The 2034-nt window shown below is 62.1% G+C and overlaps 1 protein-coding gene across 1 annotated transcript; it reads left to right on the forward strand.

The window, feature by feature from the left end:
- Nucleotides 1-939: 939 nt before the first annotated feature.
- LOC116543012 (protein HEG homolog 1-like) lies at nt 940-1751 on the forward strand. Its single transcript, XM_032268299.1, has one exon. It carries the CDS (start codon nt 1136-1138, stop codon nt 1448-1450), a length of 315 nt encoding a protein of 104 aa, XP_032124190.1. The 5' UTR covers nt 940-1135; the 3' UTR covers nt 1451-1751.
- Nucleotides 1752-2034: the final 283 nt, after the last annotated feature.

Raw genomic sequence — 2034 nt, forward strand, 5'->3', positions numbered from 1 at the left:
GGGTCTACCTTCAGAATCTTGAGCAAGTTATTTTCCTATTTTGAGCCCCTCTTTCTTCACTTAATGAAGAGGCTTATAGTCCCAAACTTTAGACATTTTATTATTCATTTACTGGGAAGGGAGAGGATATGGAAACAAATGGAACTTTATTTACCGATAAAATTTGTTTACACGAAATCTCTGAATCTCTTCCCATAGGTTTCCATTTAAAATTCTGTGATCTCTAGGCATCATTTCGTTTAATTTGCGACCTGCAACTCTTTTCCTGATGATGAGTTTGCCCTAGCCTGCCTGAATTCACAGTTTTCTTTTCCCTGCAGCCTGTCTGGGTGTCCTGGCGGTGACATCTCTGCAGAACTCTGGTGTGAGCCAAAGGCAGTGGTCGGATGGAACAGCATCCAAGCTTGAGAGGGCGTGGGGGGATCCTCGGATTCTCGCGTTGGCTGGAGGGTGAGGTGTTAGGCTTGGCAAACACGAACTCATCACCAGCCCTGGGGCCTGGAGGAGGGGAGGTGGGGTGGGAGTGGGGACAGTTCAAATCAGTAAAGGTGGTGACAGCGTGGGGTGGGGAGCAGGGGACCGTTCCCCTTCTCTCTCCTATCAAAGCACTTGGGATAATTTAGTCTGGTGCTGACCACATTACCCAGGACCTGCTTTTCACCGACTTCTTGTGCGTTTAAGGAGTTGGTAAAGTGCTGGTGTCCGATTCACAAGACTCTTTGCGGAGCGTGTGTGTGACAAAAGTTGCACCGTGGCTCCCCTGACCTCACCCCGCCGTCCCGGGCCGGGCCGCTCTCCAGGCGCCCGGCCCCAGCCCCCTTCCTGCCCTCTCCCCGCCCCCGGGCCCGCCGCGCGGGGCCGGTGATGTCAACCGAGGAGGAGCCGCCCGCCCGCCCGCGACCCGCCCGGGCTAATTAGCATGTAGCGGCGCCGCGGGCCGCCTCCGCCCAGCCCGCCCGGCCCCTGGCCGCCCTCCCGCGGCTCGCGACAACTTTTGAGGCGGGGAGCGCGCTCGCAGCCTCACTCCGCTCACATCCAGGTCCCGCGAGGCCCCCGCCGCCCGCTGCCCTCGCTCGCGGCCGCCCCGCGCCCGCCCCGCGCGCCGGGCATGTGAGCGCAGGCGGGCGCCGCCACCATGGCCTCGCCGCGCGCCTCGCGGTGGCCGCCGCCGCTCCTGCTGCTGCTGCTGCTGCTGCCGCCGCCGCTGCTGCCGCTACCCGCGGAGGCCCCCGGGACGCGGGACCCGCCGCCTTCCCTGGCCCGCCGCGCGCCGAGCCGAGCGCCCCTCGCGGGCGCGGGGCTGAAGCTGCAGCTGGAGCGCCGCCCGGAGCGTGAGCCGCCGCCGCCCACGCCGCCCCCCGGCCCCAGTCACACCAACCCTGAGCCGGGCGCCGCGGCACGGCGAGGACCCTCCGGCCGGGACCCCCGAGGCGGGAGCGCGGGTGAGTGAGAGCCGGGGACCTGGCGCCCGGCCAGCCTGGGCTGGGGGCGTGGGCGCGCCGCGGGCTGCATCCCCAGCCGTAGGCCCCTCCGCACCGTGCGACCCCGGGTGGGGGCTCCTCGCCCGGCATGTGCGGGACCCTGACGGTCGGCGGGTAGGGAGGGACGCTTTGGCCGGTGGCTGGACTGGGGGTGTGACCATCCCTTTCTCCCCCGACCCTTTGGAAGAAAACTTATTTCCCATGGGTACCCTGTATCTCTTCCAGCCTACTTAAAAAAAAAAAAAAAATGGAAAGGAAAGAAAAAAGGCTCTAAAGCATCTCTCCCACCTCTGATTTCTGGCCGGCAGTCCCCAGGTTCATTTTTTTCCCGCATACAGAACTGGCCTCTCTGTTCTGGGCTTGACTTTCTCATCTAAATAACTGCTTTTTAAGAGGTTCTAGCACGGGATATTGTGAAGGACAAAGGATGTACGTAGTTTGAAACAAAATGCTGTACTGGTTCAACTTCAAAGGAACGCGGGTGGGGGTTGCATGGTTGAACCCCTGCAAAGCACAGGCTGATACAGGACCATCCCTGAGTCTCCTCCCTCCT

The sequence above is a fragment of the Sapajus apella genome, unplaced genomic scaffold (assembly GCF_009761245.1).
Source record: "Sapajus apella isolate SASKATOON/1434 unplaced genomic scaffold, GSC_monkey_1.0 scaffold178, whole genome shotgun sequence".
NCBI lineage: Eukaryota > Metazoa > Chordata > Mammalia > Primates > Cebidae > Sapajus > Sapajus apella.

Bases quoted from the DNA above. Each gene is read 5' to 3' on its own strand.
- LOC116543012 (XM_032268299.1), top strand. From the start codon at position 1,136: ATGGCCTCGCCGCGCGCCTCGCGGTGGCCGCCGCCGCTCCTGCTGCTG.